At 33.2% G+C, this 19,235-nt stretch overlaps 3 protein-coding genes across 8 annotated transcripts; 1 reads left to right on the forward strand and 2 right to left on the reverse strand.

Annotated features, from left to right (window-relative positions):
- Nucleotides 1–365: 365 nt before the first annotated feature.
- On the reverse strand, nucleotides 366–2,746 carry LOC105973934 (pto-interacting protein 1). The gene is made up of 6 exons (XM_012998976.2): nucleotides 2,031–2,746; nucleotides 1,679–1,936; nucleotides 1,407–1,582; nucleotides 1,222–1,301; nucleotides 977–1,124; nucleotides 366–887 (listed from the first exon to the last, which is right to left on the reverse strand). The coding sequence occupies exons 1-6, from the start codon at nucleotides 2,542–2,544 to the stop codon at nucleotides 537–539; spliced, it is 1,527 nt and encodes a 508-aa protein (XP_012854430.2). The 5' UTR covers nucleotides 2,545–2,746; the 3' UTR covers nucleotides 366–536.
- Nucleotides 2,747–8,042: 5,296 nt separating this feature from the next.
- Nucleotides 8,043–10,764, reverse strand: LOC105973940 (pentatricopeptide repeat-containing protein At3g61360). Of its 6 annotated transcripts, none has more exons than XM_088821687.1 (2): nucleotides 8,922–10,620; nucleotides 8,043–8,239 (listed from the first exon to the last, which is right to left on the reverse strand). In XM_088821687.1, the coding sequence occupies exons 1-2, from the start codon at nucleotides 10,468–10,470 to the stop codon at nucleotides 8,229–8,231; spliced, it is 1,560 nt and encodes a 519-aa protein (XP_088677813.1). In that variant the 5' UTR covers nucleotides 10,471–10,620; the 3' UTR covers nucleotides 8,043–8,228. The 6 variants fall into 6 exon arrangements, with proteins under 6 accessions (XP_088677813.1, XP_088677812.1, XP_088677811.1 ...); XM_088821686.1 differs by having other exon boundaries at nucleotides 8,106–8,239; nucleotides 8,898–10,620; XM_088821685.1 differs by lacking the exon at nucleotides 8,043–8,239 and adding an exon at nucleotides 8,356–8,629 and having other exon boundaries at nucleotides 8,922–10,764.
- Nucleotides 10,765–16,649: 5,885 nt separating this feature from the next.
- Nucleotides 16,650–18,640, forward strand: LOC105975161 (uncharacterized). The gene is made up of 5 exons (XM_088821689.1): nucleotides 16,650–17,488; nucleotides 17,709–17,828; nucleotides 17,976–18,041; nucleotides 18,116–18,181; nucleotides 18,277–18,640. The coding sequence occupies exons 1-5, from the start codon at nucleotides 16,802–16,804 to the stop codon at nucleotides 18,397–18,399; spliced, it is 1,062 nt and encodes a 353-aa protein (XP_088677815.1). The 5' UTR covers nucleotides 16,650–16,801; the 3' UTR covers nucleotides 18,400–18,640.
- The last annotated feature ends 595 nt before the right edge of the window (nucleotides 18,641–19,235 follow it).

Here is a 19,235-nt window from a genome sequence, read left to right on the forward strand (position 1 = left end):
AAATGACTAAGTGTGTTGAATGTTTGAAACATGAAGGACCAAATGTATTTTTTGTGAACATGAGGGGTCAAATGTGGAATTTATGCAAACTTGAAGGATCAAAACTGTATTTTTCCCATTTATTTATCTAAGTCCTAACCTTTGTGCAAAAACAATTGTTGGGTAAAATTTGAAATCCAAGCTTCTCAAAGTTGAAGTTTATATCGAATTTGATTGATAATTTTGCAACTCAGAATGCAAGAACTTTACTAATAATGAAGAATTTCTGTATGTTTTTATAATTTCTCAATTATGTTGATTGATTAGTAGGATTAATTATTGAATGTTATATAATTTCTTATTTTTGTAAAAAAGAATCCCTAATATATAAGAATTCAAAGGACCATGTTATAATTCTTGCTTTTGGCCTTTTAAACCTTTGATGAATGAATGAGGGATGAGGCAAAACAAAGTGGTAGAAAAACCAAGTGCAAATATAAACTCCTCTGCACTCAAAATTGGCAGGAAAAAAAAACCCCTAAAGAATTTAAGTTTATTCATCGGCAGCAAAGGTAGTCGTCGTCCTCGAACTCGACTCCTAGCATAGCCAGAGCGAAATGGCTCTTCATTTCGCTCTTCGTCTGTTTCAACTCGGTGTAACAATAGTCAACCACATTAGTATTACTCATCGGCAAAAGAGCCGCCTTCTTTCTGCTCAACCCATTCAATTCTTTCCCTCTCAATACCCTCACAATCTCACCCATCTCGGGCCTCGTTGACTCGTTCTTTAGGCATTCACTTGCCGCTCGCACCATCCGTGCTATAATATGACTCGAATTCCTTCCGGTGAATCTCAGCCGTTGATCAAGCAATTCCTCTACACTCCCTTGCTCCATTAGTGGCTTTGCCTATTTAACAAAAAAAAAAAAAAAAAAAATTTGAGACACAATTCTTCGTGTGAGTAAGAAATTGAGCTAAAAAAAGATTGCGACTTTACCCAAGAAACCAAATTCTCTTCGCCGGGTCCTCTTCTCGACTCAATTGGCTTCCTTCCGGTTATTAATTCCAAGAGCACTACGCCAAATGCGTAAACATCCGTTCTATCGGATACTTTCCCGTGCTGGAAATATTCAGGAGCTAAGTACCTACGAGATTAATTCAACGAGTCCGAAAATTAACTCCAAAACACAATATCGTAATCCAACTTATAAAGTTATAATAATAATAATTAAAGATCATTACCCAAATGTGCCTTTAACGGTTTTGCAAAGGAACGGCACCGAGGGAGAAGGGGTCCAAGTCGCCAATCCAAAGTCGCACAACTGTCCAAATAAAATTAATCAAGAATTTAGTTTAGTGTAAGTACTACTCAATATTATCGATTGCTAGACACAAAAAACGAAGCTATTTTTTTTTATGACCTTTACCTTGGGTGTCTTCTTCGACGAAAGAAGGATATTTGAGGGCTTTATATCTCTATGAACAACACATCTTTCCGTTCCGTTATGTAAATATTCGATTGCTTCAGCGATTCCCATTGCAACTTTATACCGAACGGACCATGAAAGCGGAGGACTCCCTTTACCTCCTCTTCTCTTCTTTTCTGCACGTAACGAATCTCAAAAGTTATAACCAAACAAACTTGTAAACACTTAGCTCCGAAAAGGGAGACGACAAAATAAAAATAAGAATATAATACCGTGCAAGAATCGCTCTAAGCTACCACCGGAGACGTATTTGTAGACCAAAAACAAACCCCCCTCGGCATCAATACAAAACCCGACCAACGGAACTATGTGGGGATTACGCAGAGAAGTCGCGATCATCAATTCTCGGCAAAATGCCTTCGACGATTCTTTGTCCTCCTTTTCGAGACGCTTAATCGCGACGCTCGTCCTCAAAAACCCGACTCTTCCTCTAAACACACAGCTCAATGCCCCTCTCCCCAATACTCTACCTACACTCCAAATTCAAGAAAATCATTTCCCATTTTTTAAAAAGTTAAAGAAAATTCAAAAATAAAAAAAAATTAAAGAAAAAAAAAATATTACCTTTGGAGAAATTTCTAGTGGCGGAGAGAATTTCAGAGTAAGAGAAGCGAATTAAAGAGTGTGCCAATGGAGAAATACTCCTCTCCAAAGATTCAATTCTTCTCCATTTCAATTCTCTAGACTTGAAATCGGTTAAGAAGCCGTTGTCCAAATTCACCATCAACACGGTGGCGGAGCAGCTGTTGTTCACCGCCATGGATTCAACCTCCACCTGAGAGCAGAAGCTGAACCTGAACGAGGAGTGGACCGAGTGCGGCTCCTCCGCCCCGCAGCCGCCGGACTCCGCCAGCAGCCAAGCCTTGTTTCCCCCGCCGACGTCTTTCTCCTCCGCCTCATTCCGCAGCCGCCGCCGTGGTGGTGGAATGACGCAGCCCAGACCGAAATCCCAGATCATTTTGTGGAGCAAAGACTTGAACTTTATTGCCTCGTGATCGTCGAAATCAGAGTTGTCGTCGCAGAGCTCGTGATCGGCATCAATGGCGGCGGTGCAACGACTGTTTCTTGAAAACCCCATTTTTTTTTCTTCTGAATGATAACCCAAAAAAAAAAAGGAAGAAATAATTTATAAAGAAAATGGTGGAAGAGAGAGAAGCTGTTATTGTTGCTTGAGAGAGAGAATTAAGAATATACTCTTTTAAGAGTGAGAGAGAAGATATATAGTTTTGGGACAATACAAAATACATGTGTATGTATGTATATATGAATTTTAATGGCGTAAAAGAGATTAGTGAGATAATGGCATTTTAGTAATACAAAGAAACTAGAAACAAGAAATGTGTGAAGATGATGATTGAGGGGTGGGGTGGGTGGAGGGTGGGTGGGGGGTGGGTTAAGGTTTTAACAAGACAAAGCATTTTTCGAGCATTAAATTATGAGAATTAGACAATACAAAAGTAGGGATAGGACGAAATTTAAATTTGGGTGAAAGAAAAAGTTAGAAGCTTGTGGCTTACTAATTGTTTAATTTAAAAAGAAATCGAATGGATTCGATCGGAATTAGCAGTTTAAAATAAAATTAATTGAAGTGAAAAACTAAATTTATATGCGTGTCAAAAGTAATCGAAAAATTGACAATTGGAATTAACAAAGTTGTAAGAAAAAGTCGGTTTATGAATTGGCGAAATCTGGAAATTCCATGGAATTAATCAAAAATCTTAATTCAAAGTAAAATATACTGTTTCAATTCCGAGCCAGAAAAATTAAGGAAAATCAGAAATCGTAATTTTTGAAATTTGAAATTAATAATGTTGTTCCAAAATTGATTTGTTATTTGTTATCGAAATTGACTAAATTCGGAATTTCGTCTATTTTAGACCTCTACCTGCTAATCCCTATTGATTATTGAATGAATTCACATAATTTGGACAAGATTATATTTTTTTGGGTAAGATTTGGGGTCCCTCAATAAATCGTTCTTAAAAAGTGGGGATTTGAATTTTAATGAGGATATTGATATGATTAAAGAATAATAATTAGATAATAACAATTTATTTTAGTTTGGTGACCATCCAACTTCAATTATTTTCATTTCTCACCCAACAACCGGGCTTGACAGATAGATAGACGATGGGTACTCCTACATTGTTAGATTTAATTTTGTTTGCCTAAAATAATGGAATGTTTATTTGATGCTACACTCGTTGAAATATATCTAGTAATTATTTAGCAGGTGGTTTTACTCAGTGAATGGTTATTTAATTATCATCCAATGTATATGACCCGATGTAGTATCTCAATAATCAAGAACTGAGTCAAGCTTAGCAGATTGTTCAACAAACTTATTTCAATCTTTTTATCAACCTTCTGAAATTGTGTTTAAGTTTATTTGTTGTAAATTAATTTGAATTCGAACGAACCTTAATCGACATACGTAGGAGAGTATATATTACTCATAGATTTACTTGGTAAAGAAAATAAACTCCCCTACCTCCAAAAAAACCTGCACCGACGTGTTCTTTTTATCGTATAAATCCCTCTTTCATTTCATTTACCTCATATGATTTATTTATTTTACTTGCTATATAAAAAAATTGAAAAAAAAATGATATCTCTTATGCGATTAAGATCCAAAGAGGCCATGCAAGAAAACAAATACAAGTACGTATATATAAACAATTCAATTTTAGGATATTTTAAGTTTGTCAATATTCTATTCTCTTCTCTTTATGACTACGAACTTCCAACTACAACCACATTGGGAAATTTAATTCAAAGAATCCAAAAACATCTCATTTATTAAATTTATATTTATTATTAAATTATATTTGTTGGGGTTCTTATAAATTGACATTTTTTTTGATAAATTTTATATTTTATATAATATTATTATTTTGTATATAAAAATAGATATACCTTTCCAAACATAAAATGATTATAATAAGCAAATTATTTGATTGTTTGTATAAGAAAAAAAATATATAGAATAAATTTATTTAAAAAAAAACTTTCATTAATTTTCTGTTAAAATGAAAAAAATGAAAAAAAAAAGTTAGAAAAAATTCCTAATCAAGATTATTGGGTAGTAATTAATAGAGCCCATGAGGGCATGATGCTGGTCTGGTAATGACGAACGTGGAAATGAATTACGACAGGTTTCTTGATTATGGGAATATATATATATATATATATATATATATATATATATATATATATATATATATAATTGGATGAATTATGAATTATGTATTTGTTTAAGAAAATAATTGAATCGAATTCGATACATTAAGAATCTAGCCTATGCACGTGTGACAGGCATCGGCACCAAACAGTTTTAAATGTTGCCCTACCATTATCAATGGGTCATTTTGGAATTTTTAAAATTTTTAAAAATATAAATTTCGTTTCAATTTTAGTAATATTATTTCAACTTCAAACATGATTTTGACATATTTTTAATATCGATTTGGTAAAATTCACACACAGAAGTTGTAGAGCTTTGAGTTAACTCTCTATTCAACTTGAATCATATAGATTGGAGACGTATGACAAAGTTATTCATGAATAAATTACGTCCTGAATTTCAAATAACTCAAAAGATCAAAGTTGTGATCACAGTTTATTGATTCATTCATATTTTTCTCATCAAACACTCAATTTTGGTGATTAAAATTAGATTAGAAAGCTAACTAAAAGAATTAGAAATTCCGTATTTTGAGTTTTGTCAAATTCAGCCTTGAAATGGTCAAATTTTTATTTCAAATCGAAACAATATTATTAAAACGAAAACGGCATTCATCGCATCCATTTTCAAAAGTACTTTATACGAATTGATTATTTGTTTTACGATGACTCGGCCATATGTCTACGGAAATTACAATCGAGTCCCACTAATTCGAAAGTCTTTACGAAAAAAATATTAAGATTAGTAAAAACATAAACTCATAATTAGTACAAGAAGAGTCCCACGTGGGACGAGGTTGCATGAGTGTAAGCCACCTAATTAGTTTGTGATTAAATAAGTAATCAGTAGCTAATCATGTTTGTTGGGACATGATATAATGTGTGTGGTTGTCCAATCCAGACAGAGACAGAGCAATATTATCCATTTGTTTATTTTCTCAAATCTTTTATTTCTAGCTCACCTAATAACATTAACAGATGTACTAATTAATAAATATATAATTAATGAAATCCTAAATTTTATTAAAATAAAATTTGTTTGAAGTGAGAAATCAAGAATGATCTAGACATACAACCAAATAGAGGCTCACATATGATGTTAATTAAAGGTTTATCACTATAATTAGTTCGAAATTATGTTGATTTAAAACAAAATAATAATGTCAAATTATGAAAAACCCAAACTACGAATCTTCCTACACGTTAATCCTTATGGTGTCGAATTCAAAAGAACCTTCTAATTTAGGTTCTAAATTCTGTGAAATGGTGTTCTATAGTTTGTACTCGTTCTGTGCAAAAATGCAGTTTATGATGCACTCCAGTCTGATATTTACAAGTCAAAAAACACGTCGTATGATCATCTTGTTTCAAACTTGTTTGGAGCTCGAATGTGATAAAACGGAAGAATATGTCACATAACCTAGAAGATTCCACAAAATTTGACACCGTAAAGGTGGACGTGTAAGAACATTCATAGTTAATGGGATAATTGTAATTACCCAAACATTATAGGAGTTTTTGTAATTTGACCTTACTTAAGGGGTGACCGTAATTTAACAAAAAAATATAGGGTAAATTGCATTTAACCCCCCTGTGGTTTCACAGTTTGGCACTTCACCCCCCTCTGATATCGATTTAGGCACTTAACCCCCCTGTGGTTGTCAGATTGTAGCGGCCGTGTAATAAACTAACAGAAAACGTTAAATATCTAAAATGCCCTTCCATAATTTAATTATAAATAGCCCAAATTGAGAGGACTAAACTACAATTTCCATAACTTCTTAAATCCCTAATTTTCTTCTTCTTTTCCTTCACCTTCAAATTCGCCCCAACTATTCCAATCCCTTAAAAAAAAATCCGTCTGAGACGACAAAAGAAAATCATCGGAACAACAAATGCGTCTCAAAATCCATTATTCGCGCTTTTTTGTCTTCTTCGAGGACATCTATGCAACTTAAGGTTCTCCTTGGTCATGGTTCTGTCTCCTTATCGTCATTCCTGTGGTTGAAGGTTTTTTCGATTCTGAAAATTGAAACTAAAAGAGGTACACAATCGAAAAAGAGGTCATGGTGATGGTCGGCGGCGGATTGATATTATGGTCATGACCCACGACGACAACGGTGGCGAAGACGATGACGACGGCGGCGCCGGCGGCGGACTGAACATAGAACTGGAAATCTGCTTTGGCTCCAAAGATCGTAGCTTTGTAATTGAAGTAAGGAAAATAAAAAACGGATGTTCAGAACGGCAACAATTTGGAGAAATTGAATGGATTGACCGATGATTGAAGAACAATTTCTTATTTCTATTTCTCTCTGTTCTCCTGGGTGTTGTATTATTCACGCCTCATTATATTTTTCTTTCAGATTTTGTAATTTATTTTTTATTATTATTATATATATATATATATATATATATATATATATATATATATATATATATATATATATTTTGCTTAAAAATAAGAAGGCTGAAGTTCAACTAATCAAATATAAATTTATTTGAAAAATATAAAATAAATTACAAAAGAATTCATATATGTAATTTAAAAAATAATTAATATAAAGGTTTAAATTATGTAATACGGAACTAAAAAAAATGTTTAAAAATTTCTATTTTTGTTTTTTTAATTAAAATAAAAATGAGAGATTGGTCTAGGGTTTTTATTGAAGGCAAAAGGACAACATGGTCATTATCAAAAAATTCAGCTGGAGAAACATTCAACCACTTCAATTTTGGGCGAGTGAGATACACTCACGGTTAACTTTAACGGATTATTAGACGGCCGCTACAATCTGACAACCACAGGGGGGTTAAGTGCCTAAATCGATATCAGAGGGGGGTGAAGTGCCAAACGGTGAAACCACAAGGGGGTTAAATGCAATTTACCCAAAAATATATACATAAGCCCAAAGAAAACTATTAGGGTAATGATATACGCAGGCCAAATTAAACATTCATGCACTTTTTTACCATGATTTTTTACCTTTTTACCATAACTATTTACCTTTTGTACTATTCCTACCCAATTAAAAAAAAAATATAAAAGAAAATTATTTTTTTGTGCTCGTGCAAAAACATGCGAGCATTTCAACAGTGCTCATCTGATTTAACACGAGCACTGTTGAAATGCTCGCATGTTTTTGCACGAGCATCTTATAATTCTAAAAAAAATTATATAAAAATAAAAAATAAAAAATTAATCTGCTCGTGTAAAAACACACGAGTGGTTGCAAAGTGCTCGTGTGATTTCACACGAGCACTTTGCAACCACTCGTGTGTTTTTACACGAGCAATTAAAAAAAAATAATAATAAAAAGGCCTACTCGTGTGGATTTACACGAGCACAGTGGATGCGCTCGTGTAAATTCACACGAGCAGGCCAACGTGTGATTTTTTTCGTTTTTTTTTCCGGATTCGTAATCTACATAACAAGAGGATTGTAAAAACGTAAAAATTACCTCCGATCTGTTGACGATTTGCACGGGCTTTGCGAAAGAAAATCGAAAGGTTGAGAGAGGTTTTGAGTTTTTTTACTTTTTGTTTTTTGAAGAATGGTAAAAAAATGTGCCTGAATGTTTAATTTTGGCCTGCAAAAATCATTTCAGAAACTATTATCCCCAACTTCAGGTTGCATTTATTTTCTGATAACGACATAACAAATCACACATCTATCATGATATTGATGTTTTAACGACTTTCAATATGAAATCCAAGTTAACATAATATATATGTTTGCAATAGTATTTAGAGTAAATAGCATCTAACCCCCTTTAGTTACAATTTATTGTACTGACACCCCTCATCTTGGACTTACATATATTGGACTAAGAGTATCCCAAAAGAGAAAAAAACAGTGAATCACTATATAATTGGGCTCGAGATCTGTTGAACAACTATAATTGGGCTCGAGCTCGAGTTCGAACTTTTGTCGAGCTAACTCATCGAGTTCACGAGCCGGCTCAGCTCGTTTACCACCCCTACAAGGAACTAATTAACAGTTACATTTAACACCAAATGAATTAGTTTCAATTTTCCATACACTTGCTGTAAACAAAGCTACTGCATCAACACTTAAATGTAAAAAGCAATCTAAATAAGCCAGTTTTTTTTTCAACTTTTTTGATAAGAATCTAAATAAACGAATTCAATTGCATCAAAACCCGAGCATTATTGTAAATCAGAGCAAGCAAAAGAAACCGTATACGTATTCACAAAGCATTTTCTAACCGACGGAAGAAATCTAACCCGCTTAATGATTCTTCCACTTACGCAAGAGTTCCTCGTAACCAAAAGCCTTCCCGACTTTACACAAGCTCTGTTTCAACTTCGAAAGTGTCGCAGAAGTCAACTTTATCCCTCGTTCGATAATATCCTCCGCGCACTTAACCGCCTCGGGCAGCCTATTCGCATCTCTCAACCCCACGACCAACAGATTCGCAGTCTCGTCCAAATCGGCTTTATAATTATCGACCATGAATCTCCACACCTTAATCGCCATATGCGGATCTTTAGCAGCTAAAAAAGCCTTAACCGCGGAACTACAATCTTGTTGCATAGGCACAAACTCGTTCTTCACCATCTCCTTAAACAATGGGGTAGCTTCCCTTACTCGATTTTGCTTGATCAAGAAGTGGAACAGTAAACCGTAAGTTTCCGAATCGGGAAAAGCCCCGTTGTACACCATCTCATCCAACAACTTCTGAGCCGAATCGAAATCTTTCGCGTTGCAATAAAGGGATATTAAAGATTTATGGATTACTACATCCGGTTGACAAATATTCCTACCGACCAACTCCTCCCAAATCAACTTTGCGGACTTCGAATCGTTTTTTCTCGAGCATTCTTCGATTGCAAACTTGAAAAACTTCATGCCCGGATAACAATTTCTATCTCTCATCGTGTCAAAATATTTTATCATTTCGCGCAATCCATCTTGACCCTTGAGAAGTGTGCACAAGAAGGAATCGTAAGCGGGAATATTCCTCGTGTCCCATCCGATATCTGCCACCATTTCCGAGAAAGTTTGCCTAGCTCTAGACACATCTCCTTCATTCTCAAAGCCCTCCAGCAAGATTGAATACGTCTCTGCGTTGATTCGAGTCCTCTCCTTTGCAATTACCAAATAGTCCTTTGCGGTTTCCGTTTTTCCCGAATTACAGATTGCACTCAAAAGGGAGTTCAGTGCTGCGACGTCTTTAGGTACATTGTATTGTTCGAGCACCTCATAGCTCAAAATGGCTTCTTGCACGTGATTGGCCGCCGCGTAATTGGCGAACACGAAGCGGAAGGTGGAGAGAGAGAGTAAAAATTCTTTTCTCATCGATTTAATGGCATCCCACATTGCATCGAAAAGGCAATTCTTGCCGAGCAAATCGACGACTAGATTCCAGGCGTACGGGGTGTGCTTGTTGTTCAGCTGGAAACCGGACCACCGGAAGAATTTGACGGCGGAGCCGGGGTGGCCGTAGGACAGCTTGAGCACCTCCTCCACATCTTCGCCGCGGACGCGGATGCCGGCGTCTTCCAGAACCCTCTCCACGGCGGCGGCGGGGGTTTCGGCTATGATTTGGCACAGGATTTTCACCTTCGGGGGGAGAGACGGCAATTCGGTGTAGGAAATGAAGTTTGAGCGCTTACCCGTTACTCGGTGACGGGAATTTTGGTCCGGGAAGTTTGACGGCGGAGAAATACGGTGGTGGCGGTGGTCGTGGTGGTGGTGGTGGTGGTGGGAGTAGGGTTTTTTACTTGAGTCGATCTTAGAAGATGATGAAGAAGACGAATCTTCGCCGTGGGATCTTTTCCGGCCACCATTCCTCATGGTTTACCGTATTCAATTGCAGAGGAGAGAAGGGATAAAGGCGGAATCTTGATCGGAGAATTTAGTCGGGAAATTGATTCCTCATCTGAAACCCTAGCTCCGCCGTTTGGGGAATTTCGATTGAATAATTTTTAATTTTTTTTAAATGTAATATCTGCATAAATTTATTATTTCATAAAGCAATCAATTAAGAAATTATCAAAAAAAAAAAAAAAAAAAAGCAATCAATTAAGAGAATGATAAATGTTTTCTTATATTAACTAATGAATTTCTTTTCAAAATAAATAGTGAAATACACTATATCATAAATATATTTCTATATCAGTAGTAAATATTTTATCAAAAAAGAAATTGTACTATTTATGGAAAAACTTAGTACATTGTAAATATTTTATATTTCATTATTAATTAATTAATTATTATTTTATTTTCTTTAGGCTAATCTGAAACCAACAGTCACACATTTTACATTTTGTAATTTGATATATGTAATTTGATTTCCCATGTTCTTCATTAATCTCTTTTCTTTCGTTAATGACATTTCTGTATTATTTTTTTCTCAATAAAAATGTTCAGCAATTCTAGTGACATCATTAAGATTTATTTTTTATTATATTTCTTTTCTCTTCTAATTATGAATGACTTTGCTCTTAATACTTTCGTCAATTAGACCCACTTTTAATAAATAAAAATTAAATTATTATTATTTAAAGTGGAGGAAATGTATTAGTTTACTAGTAATTAATAATTTAATATGGTGTTCTCTATGATTTTGATGCAATAAACTGGACGCCTTTTTTTAGCCCTTGTTTGTTTTTTTTTTTTTTTTTTTTTTTTTAATTTTGAATTCTATTATTTATTTATTTATATTTATTGTAATAGTTTGCTAAGGTCAACTAACATTGCAGCAATCAATTCAGTGTTATTCCATAAACTAATACAAATTAACAGATCAACTCACCACCGTTTGGCAAAAATGGATATGTGGCCCATGTGACGATATTCATTAATCAATATTGACAGAGTTTAGGATAATCAAATCTCTTAATTAATGGTTAATTACTGGGTGGGCACTAAATCAATGAATGAGTTCATCAAGTGAATAAATAAAAGTGAAATTAGCAATATATAGCTGTAAATATTTGAATACTACGCGTTTAAAATCTTAAACAAAATTTAATTGGTTTAATCCAACTTTGCCTCTTTAAATTTGAGCATTTTGGTATTTTGCACCCTTGAAAAAAATTAATAGCATACCGCACCATCAAAACATAATAATATATTTTCTTACAATATAATTGAGTATTATGCACTAAATTATTCGATTGATGGATATCTTATTGTAATTGGTGAAAATATTTGGAAGAAAATATGATTTTCAAATAATTAGCTGAATGATATTTTATTCTTTTATAAATTATTTTTTGTGAAAACAAATATAATTTTTAAATATGTTAATGAGGTGTATATTTATTGTTGCACTTTATAGTTTTGAAAGGATTAATGCGTAAAAAAAAATTGATTTGGCATTTGAAATCCTAAATAAATACCACTAAAATTTTAAATTACATTCATTAGTTTTAAAAATTTATTTAAGGTGCATCATCATGCATGATTTATTATTCTTTGCGGGTTCAATGTGCTATTAGATATTTTTTACGATGCAAAGTGTCAAACTTCGATATTTTAAGGGTGTAAAGTGGAATAAAGCCAAATTTAATTTTAAGATGAATGGAGTAAATTATATGACTGGATAAGGCGAAGCTTGACACAGATTCAAGATGGGGGTTACTTAAAATAGTATTAATTAATAATTATGTCATTTAATGTAATTTAATTAAATAGTTAGAAAGTAGTACTAATGTGCAAACATAATCTCCAGGAGACAAGGGAATTGCGCTAATTCCGAAGCCAGCTTTGATTTTATCATCATCTATTTAATTACTTGTCTGAATCATACATTAATGTGGCTTAACATATCTTCATTGGTTTGAACAAATTATTAAATACAAAAAACAAATTAAAATAAAATAAAATTTAATACATCGTTTCATTAATAAATTAGTACTAGTCAAATGGGAATTTTTATGATTTTATCGTACCGACATACAAAAGATAATAATAATAATAATAATAATAATAATAATAATAATAATAATAATAATCTATCTAACAACGTAATATTATAGTTGAAATCATACCGAACAGATCGAAAATAGTTCTTTTCGAAAATTTTCATTATTTTTCAAAAATCAAAAATGGGTTCCAATTTTCATTTCTAGAAAATTCCGTTACACTCATTATTCATTAAACGATCGTCCAAGTTGAGTATAATACTATTTAATTCATCATAATTAACCCAATAACTCAATAGTATAATTAATTAACCAACTAGCTATAGTACGATTTTAAGAATAAAAAAATAAATTAAATACCCAACAGGTACAATGTAATGCTAAATAAAAACAAGTAGAACTCCAACACAAAAAAAAAAAAAAAAAAACTCTTTTAAACCCAATAATCTAATTTACCCTGAATTTAATTGATTTTTTTTCAAATAAAAATATTTTAAATTTTAATTATAAATTATAAATTTATAATTATTGCATTTTTTACCGAAAAATACAGTGAAGAATGTTTTTGAGCCGTTTCATATGTGAAATATAAATTATTAAGGCCTCGTTTGGTTGGCAAGATAAGATTAGCCAAGATAAGATTAAATAATCTAATGAGATCCAATTATTTTATTGGAGCTTGAAAGGTGCAACAAAAAAAACTCATTAAAAGGCAAAATAAGCCAAGATAAGGCAAGATAAGCCATAATTATATAATTTTGGCGGGTCGACCCGGCAAGTTATTGAAGATACCAAACATCAAATTAAGTCCAACTATTTAATTAATCATGGCTTATCTTGGCAACCAAACGGGGCCTAATAGTATAATATAATATGAGCGGAATGTCTTAATCCTTAATCCATGCATGAAATTATATTGCTGTAGAATTTTCCAAAGTTGATCCGACGGTTATCAAGATTCCACGCACACCCTCGTAACTTGATACAGACCGTCCAATTTTAATAAGCGATACCAATGTTATCGGAACCGGACCGGACCGGCCGGTCGGACCGGTTCGACCGGGACCCAACAATTTGGCGGTCCGGTTTGAACTCCAAAACCGGAGAAATTGAAAACCGGGGTCAAAATGAACAAACCCGGTTCAACCGGGTAAAACCCGGAAACCGGCGAACCGGTTAATGACCCCGGGTTTTGTCAAAAAAAGTATATGGTGGACGGATCTCGGCCGCAAAGGCTGTTATGTGGGCGGATCTGGGCGGCGGTGGGTTGAATCCGGTGGTCGGAGGCTGGAGGTGGACGGATCTTGGTTGTAAAGACTATATTAGGTGGGCGAATCTGGGCGGTGGTGGGCTGAATTCAGTGGTCGGAGGCCGAAATGGAGAGAAAGGAGAGAAAAAGAAGAGAAGAAGAGAAGGAAGGTTTTTGGATTTACAGAGGAGAGAGAAAGGAAGAGAGAGAGAGAGAGAGAGAGAGAGAGAGAGAGGGAGAGGGGGGCTGCTGCGTGAAGAAGAAAGGAAACAGAAAGTGGGAAGAGAGAGAAAGAGACATGTCAAATGAGAGATAAAAAATGTTAATAAAAAAATGTTAATAAAAATATAAATAAAACAAAATGAAGTGAGATATATGATATTAAAATGGAAAAGACATGTAAAATATATAAAAGATATATAGGAATATTGTATTTTTAAAGTTTAAAATTAATACAATAATTAAAAAAATTAATAAATAAAAAAATTAAAAAACCCGGGTCGAACCCGGTTGAACCGGTCCAACCGTGACCCGAAAACCTATCCGGTTTTGTGTCCGGTCCGGTTCTGATAACATTGCGATTTACAACGATTATTGATATAAAATTGAGGTATGATCTACCACTAACACTTGCTCGATCTTATTTCTTTATTGAATGTACAGTAATTTAAATTAGATATCTAATTGTTGCAATTGTTAGTTTGGTTATGGCCACCGATTGTTCCATGTGCTGGAATTTTGATTTATGTCGAATCATCAATTTTTTTTTATATATTTTTTCTTTTAATTTATGAAAGTATGGGAGTGGATCGAACTGTAATTGAACTATAATCGATCACCGTGAGCACTTGTATGTGTTCGAAGAGGTGATTAGTAGGGGAACTGGTCATTTTAAGTAATAATTTGCAATTGCCACGTACTTTGTAATATAACTTTATAGTTAAATTACGAAAATCCTCTCATATTTGGGTAATTACAATCACCCCTTAATTATAAATTTTCTTACACATCCACCCTTGCGGTTTCAAATTTAGTGGAATCTTCGAGATTATATGGAATATTATTATTTGTGTACCCGTTTTATCCAATCCGAACTCTACATTTTGAAGCAAGATGATCATAATATGTGTTTTTTGGCTTGTAAATATCAGATTGTGGTGCATCAGAAGCTGTATTTTTACACAAAACGAGTACAAACTAGAGCACATTCCACAAAATCTAGATGATTATTTTGAATTTGAGACCATAGGGGTGGAGATGTAAGAAAAAATCATAGTTGAGGTGTAAATGTAATTATCCAAGCAAGAGGGTTTTTTCGTAAATTCACCATATATTAGGGGAGTGCTTGTAATTTACTCTTAAATATATAAAGAATGAACATGCAATCAGCTATATATGTGTATTGGATAAACGTCAATTTCTTGTATATCTTGTATATTACAGTAAGTATAAGTCATCTATAGCAAATTCAATTTAGCAATCGTTGGCAAAATGATTCGAACTGCTTTGAATTACGATCTAGTCGTAAACAAATTGTAACAAATAACATGTTATTATTGTGCCACCAAATCAAGTAATTTGATCGATTCAAAAAGACCTTGATTAGAATTGTTGGGTCAGCTGGAAAATGATTTAAAAATTCACGGAATCAATGACTAAGATAAATAGAATGTAAGAAACTATAATTAAAAAAACATTGAATTCACGTGCTCGTGGATTCCTTTATTCATGAGGAAAATAGGTAGGAAATACCCCCAATACCCTCCCCCACCCCCCCCCCCCCCCCCCCCAACCCTCAAGAAGAATTCTATTACAACTTCTCTCTGTTTATTTATTATATTGTCTTAAAACCCCTTTTATTAATTTTTATTGCACAAAAATTCTCTTCCGTCCAATTCGTTACGTGAGTGTATTTTCGTTTAACAAATGTACGACTCATTTTTTTAAGAAATAACTTCGAATTTCAAACGAATAAATTACGATCAACCTCTGAGATAATGTTAAATTACGAAAAAACCCTTCATGTTTATGGTAATTACAATCAACTCACCCCTTCAACTATGAATCTTTTTACACGTTCACTCTTACGGTGTCAAATTTAGTGGATCTTCTAAATTATGTGGAATATTCTCTAGTTTGTATCTGTTTTATCTCATTTGAGCTCCACATTTTGAAATAAAATGATCATATGACGTGTCTCTTGGCTTGTAAATATCATATTGTGGTGCATCAAAAACTGCATTTTGCACAAAATGAATATAAACTAGATAACATTCCACGGAATCTAGAAGATTCTTTTGAATTTGACATCATAAGGGTGGACGTGTAAGAAAACTTACAAGAGAAATAGTTGTAATTATCCAAATATAAGAATTTTTTTCGTAATTTGATATTGCCTAAGGGGTGGCTGCAATTTACCCTAGAATAAAAAGTTTTCAATTTTGAGGGGATTTAATTTTAATTTGATGGAATTTAAATGAAAACTCAAGTTGTAGTAGTGTGGAATCTGATAGACGTGGGCATGGCGAGAGAAGCGCCGAGCCTTTTGCTGAATTTATAGTTATACAATAAATTTAATTTTTTTTCATATTTTTTTTCTCCCATTTAATTAATTAAATTTACTACGATACTCTGCCAGCTAACAATCCCCATACAACACCCCATAATTAATTAATTAATTAATTAATAAACACCCACACATTAATTTTCCAACTCCATTTTACACTTAAAACTCACATCTAAACTCCTTGTTCCCATTACACTGAATTTGCTACATAATTTTTCCCTAAAAAAAATTAAATAAAAAAATAAAAAATAATTCTAGTATTAATATAAGATAGAAGGCCACAAAGTTTGAACACCTACCCTAGCTTCCAACTTCTCTTACACACAATTTGTCCCCACTCTTGTCTCTATTTTTGTCCTAATCTCTCAAACCAAAATTAATTCCTAAGTCAAGATTTTCATTTCATTTCATTTCATTTCATCATCATCATATTATTATACAATGTCACTAGCCAACAAGAATGATTCCACCATGGCTATAATCCAAGCTAGCGCTTTCTACGATAACAACAATTTCGGAGGCGGCCCGATGATAAATTCCTCGCCCGAGGATAACAACAACAACCACATGTATGGCGGGACGCGTGCTTACCTTGAGCCCGAGAGCCCGGAAAAGCCCGGCCACAACTTCGCCAAGAACTTCACCATGAGCAACTCTTCCTCCGTTTCGAGCCCGAGCAGCACAAACTCCAACGGACTAGGTTATAATCAGGCCGCCGCACCTAATAATAATAATAATTACAATCTATCCGAGGAGGGCAATTCCGTAATTAGCTTCAAGCCCGATTACGGAAGTTTTAGTGGCTCTTTGCTTAGCTTCGATCATACGAAGCGGGCTCGTAGAAATTTGTACCCTAGGCTGATCGGAGAGGAAGATGAGTACCCGTTGTGGGAGGAAGATTTGCACCACCACCCGAGTAGCTATCAGAGTCAGCTGATCGATCCTAAGTGTGCCGGTGCCGCCGGCCATGGCTTGCCGGAAACTTCTTGCAGCCACCACGATGCCGCCGCCGGAAACTTCCAGCAGATGGCGTGGCTGAATGATGAAGAGGAGGACACAATCACTAATGGTATTTTGGAGATGGGGAGACAAGAAGCTGCAACTAATGCTAATAAACGTCCATTTTCGGTATAATAATTAAATTAAATAAAAATGTTAATTATGTATTTAGGGTTTGTGTAATAATTTTATAGATGAATAAATATATATATATATATATATATATATATATATATATATATATATATATATATATATATATATATATATATATATATATATATATATACTTGCATGAGATAATTAATTCTTGATGTTGATTGATTTAATTAATTAAATAATTCTACAGGGAGAGAATGTGCAAGCTATGAAGAAGCAATGTGTTGGTTCGAGCAGTGATTCGAAGAAGCCGAAATCGAAGTCGCAATCGTCGATAATTTCCAAGGATCCTCAAAGTGTTGCAGCTAAGGTATATAAGGTTATAAATAGTTAATTAATTAATTAATTAGCTTAATTTTTTTTTTCTGAATTGATTAATTTATTATATATAAGAATTTGACAAGATCAATTTGAGTGGAAATTAAGCAAAAAGATTAAAAGAATGTTTGTGCTGCAGAATCGAAGGGAACGAATCAGCGAACGGTTAAAGATATTACAAGAACTCGTCCCGAATGGTTCCAAGGTACTAATTTAGGTTAATTTAATTTAATTTAAGTATGATTAATTAAGAGGTGATTATAATTGGAAATGTTGCAGGTTGATTTGGTTACAATGCTAGAAAAAGCAATCAGCTATGTCAAGTTCCTTCAGCTGCAAGTGAAGGTATGATTCCAAATTAATTATAATTAACTGTGATTGTTGCATTAATTAATGAGTAATTAATTAATTATATAATATATATTTAAATATTAATGCAGGTTTTGGCTGCTGATGAATTTTGGCCAGCACAAGGTGGAAAAGCACCTGATCTTTCTCAAGTTAGAGAAGCCATTGATGCAATTCTTGCTTCTCAAAGAGATACAAACTCCAGCTGCAAATGATATATCTATATCTATATATTTATATATTATTATGGGGCAAGAAAATCAATAAATAAAATAAATCAAGTTATTTAACATCAAATTAGGGTTTTGAATTTTGATCTTGATCCGAATTGAAGTACAACCCCACGAGTGAAATAATGACGTTGTACTTTTTTCTTGGAGTTCTTATTTATGTTGTCTCCAGAAGATCTTGCATTTTTTTATTTAAAAAAAAAAATGAATCTGAATTTTTTACATACTTTGTTCTGTTTAATTTGGAGATGATTAGTAAAAATAATGTTACAAATATTATTTTTTGCTTAATGATTTTCCTTGTTAATGCACTTCACCAATATATATATATATATATATATATATATATATATATATATATATATATATATATATATATATATATATATATATATATATATATATATATATATATTATGATATAGGAATTTTTAATTAAAATACTGAATACTATATTTGACTCAATACTCGTATATGAATATACGATGAGAAAGAACAAACAATACACCGACGTAGTTTGACCTCGAATAATATTCTACGATATATGTCGAATATTAAAATTTAAATCCAAATACATACAATGAGAAGTACAAATCTTTGTACTATCTTAGAATAAAATTCTAAATTAAAAATTGTTAGATATTAATCGTATACCTCAATTAAATATTTATGATAGGGTGAATGAAGGGATGTAGTGTTAATTTTTCATGATTTTTTTTCTTGTTAATAAAATAAGTTACAGATAATTTATTTGTGGATGTAGTGTTAATTTAATCAGCTAATCTTAACTAGTGACTAATAATTAGTATAATAATCTATAA

Source organism: Erythranthe guttata, chromosome 8 (genome assembly GCF_056151865.1).
Source record: "Erythranthe guttata isolate IM_541 chromosome 8, IM_541, whole genome shotgun sequence".
Taxonomy (NCBI): Eukaryota; Viridiplantae; Streptophyta; class Magnoliopsida; order Lamiales; family Phrymaceae; genus Erythranthe; species Erythranthe guttata.